At 36.7% G+C, this 1516-nt stretch overlaps 1 protein-coding gene across 2 annotated transcripts in view; it reads right to left on the bottom strand.

Moving 5' to 3' along the window:
• LOC105558202 overlaps positions 1-1516 on the bottom strand; it is a 17468-nt gene continuing 15952 nt past the window's right edge. Inside the window, exon 4 of one of the 2 annotated variants that reach the window (XM_012005781.1) lies at positions 1-1054. In XM_012005781.1, the coding sequence (XP_011861171.1) occupies positions 919-1054 (136 nt within the window). In that variant the 3' untranslated portion in view covers positions 1-918. The remainder of the gene's footprint in view (positions 1055-1516) is intronic. The other variant, XM_012005780.1, reaches the window with a different exon arrangement.

Below are 1516 nucleotides of genomic sequence, written 5' to 3' on the forward strand. Positions count from 1 at the left end.
CATACCGTTGTACAGTTTATTACTATTTCGTATGTTTTATCGTACTTTTCATTGTTTTTCGGGTAACTTAATTTTATAGTACGGTTAACTACGCGAAAATCTATTTTCAGTTTACCATAACTATTTTCACTTTATTTCACTATCAACTATTTTCAACTATATTTCACAAATATAGTTGTGCTAATTTACGTCATAGTGATAATGACTATAAATTTGTGTTCGCTCTGCTATATTTTGCATGTTTAATAAAACGATAAAAATATGTTTGGAGCGCCGAAATTCACAATAAAATATAGCGAGATAATGGTTATTCTAATAATTTTTCCTATCAGTGTAACACTACAAATTTAACAGCGTGCTGCGCAAGGAGAAGAGCTTTCTATTAATGCGATTTTCTTCAATAACGACATTATACCCCTGTACGAGGAATAAATCCGCATCATTTGCATCTACCAGATGTGCATTCAGACCACATGCATCCTGTATACCAGAAATCCGTACAACTAATATAAACCTATATGCGAGAACTGAGTTTGAAATCAGTCGCGTCGCGCACGCGGCATATTGATATACACACAATGTATGTTCCAACGCAATACGCGTATATCTCCCACTGCGTTCATCTCTCCGCGGGCTTTCGATCTTTCGCTCGGGAAGAAAGCTATACAAGATAAATAAACTGGATCTCACCAAGCGGTCACAAATAAAAATAACCTCCGCGAGCTCTATGAGAGCGGCGCGAGTTGAGATACAAATGCTCGTAAAATATTTTGTCAGTCACATCAAAGCACGATTTGTCATAATAACGGAGCCGCTTAAGACACTCGGCTCTCCTGCACTTCGCGTGCACGGGGAATATTCCGCACGGAATCGCTCTATTTCCAGGTACATCACGCAAATAGCATCACTCCGTCGTTTTTATTTTCCCGCCTGCCTCTTTTCCCAAGGAAAATAATCATTCTCACGTGTTGAGTGTATTTTTAAAAAAGTGAAAATAAATTCTCCGTTCGATTGAAAACTAATATTGGCCCGATGCCGCACGCGAGTACAATCACTGAAAAAAAAATTTTCGCCGTTGTAACTAATCATGATTTGCTAAATATATTTTGCTGCTAGAACTATAAATTTCTAAACCACAGCAAACGGTTTGCTGTCGCGCCTAATACAATAGACACAGTAGCAAAATATGAGCTATCGCAACTAAATATTATATTAGCTGTCCATATTTTAGAACTGAAATTTAGTTGCCACATGCAGTTCTTAGCTACGGCATGTGTTTTCCGAGATACACCAGAATTTTGCGATTAATTTAAAATCCCATTTATGAACTTTAAACTAGTGGTCTTAATTATTCGAAGCTTCGCAACTTGGAACCCGTACAGCATTTTAAATTTCAGATACATAGCAGATAGATAAAATTTGAAATGTTGCAATATACACGGAAAAAACTATTCGGTTATAGCAACCAGAAATATTCAGTTGGTATAGATTCAGTTGCAGTAGCATATATCAAGTC

This window comes from Vollenhovia emeryi, unplaced genomic scaffold, assembly GCF_000949405.1.
Source record: "Vollenhovia emeryi isolate VEMERY1.0 unplaced genomic scaffold, V.emery_V1.0 DF939365.1, whole genome shotgun sequence".
Taxonomy (NCBI): domain Eukaryota; kingdom Metazoa; phylum Arthropoda; class Insecta; order Hymenoptera; family Formicidae; genus Vollenhovia; species Vollenhovia emeryi.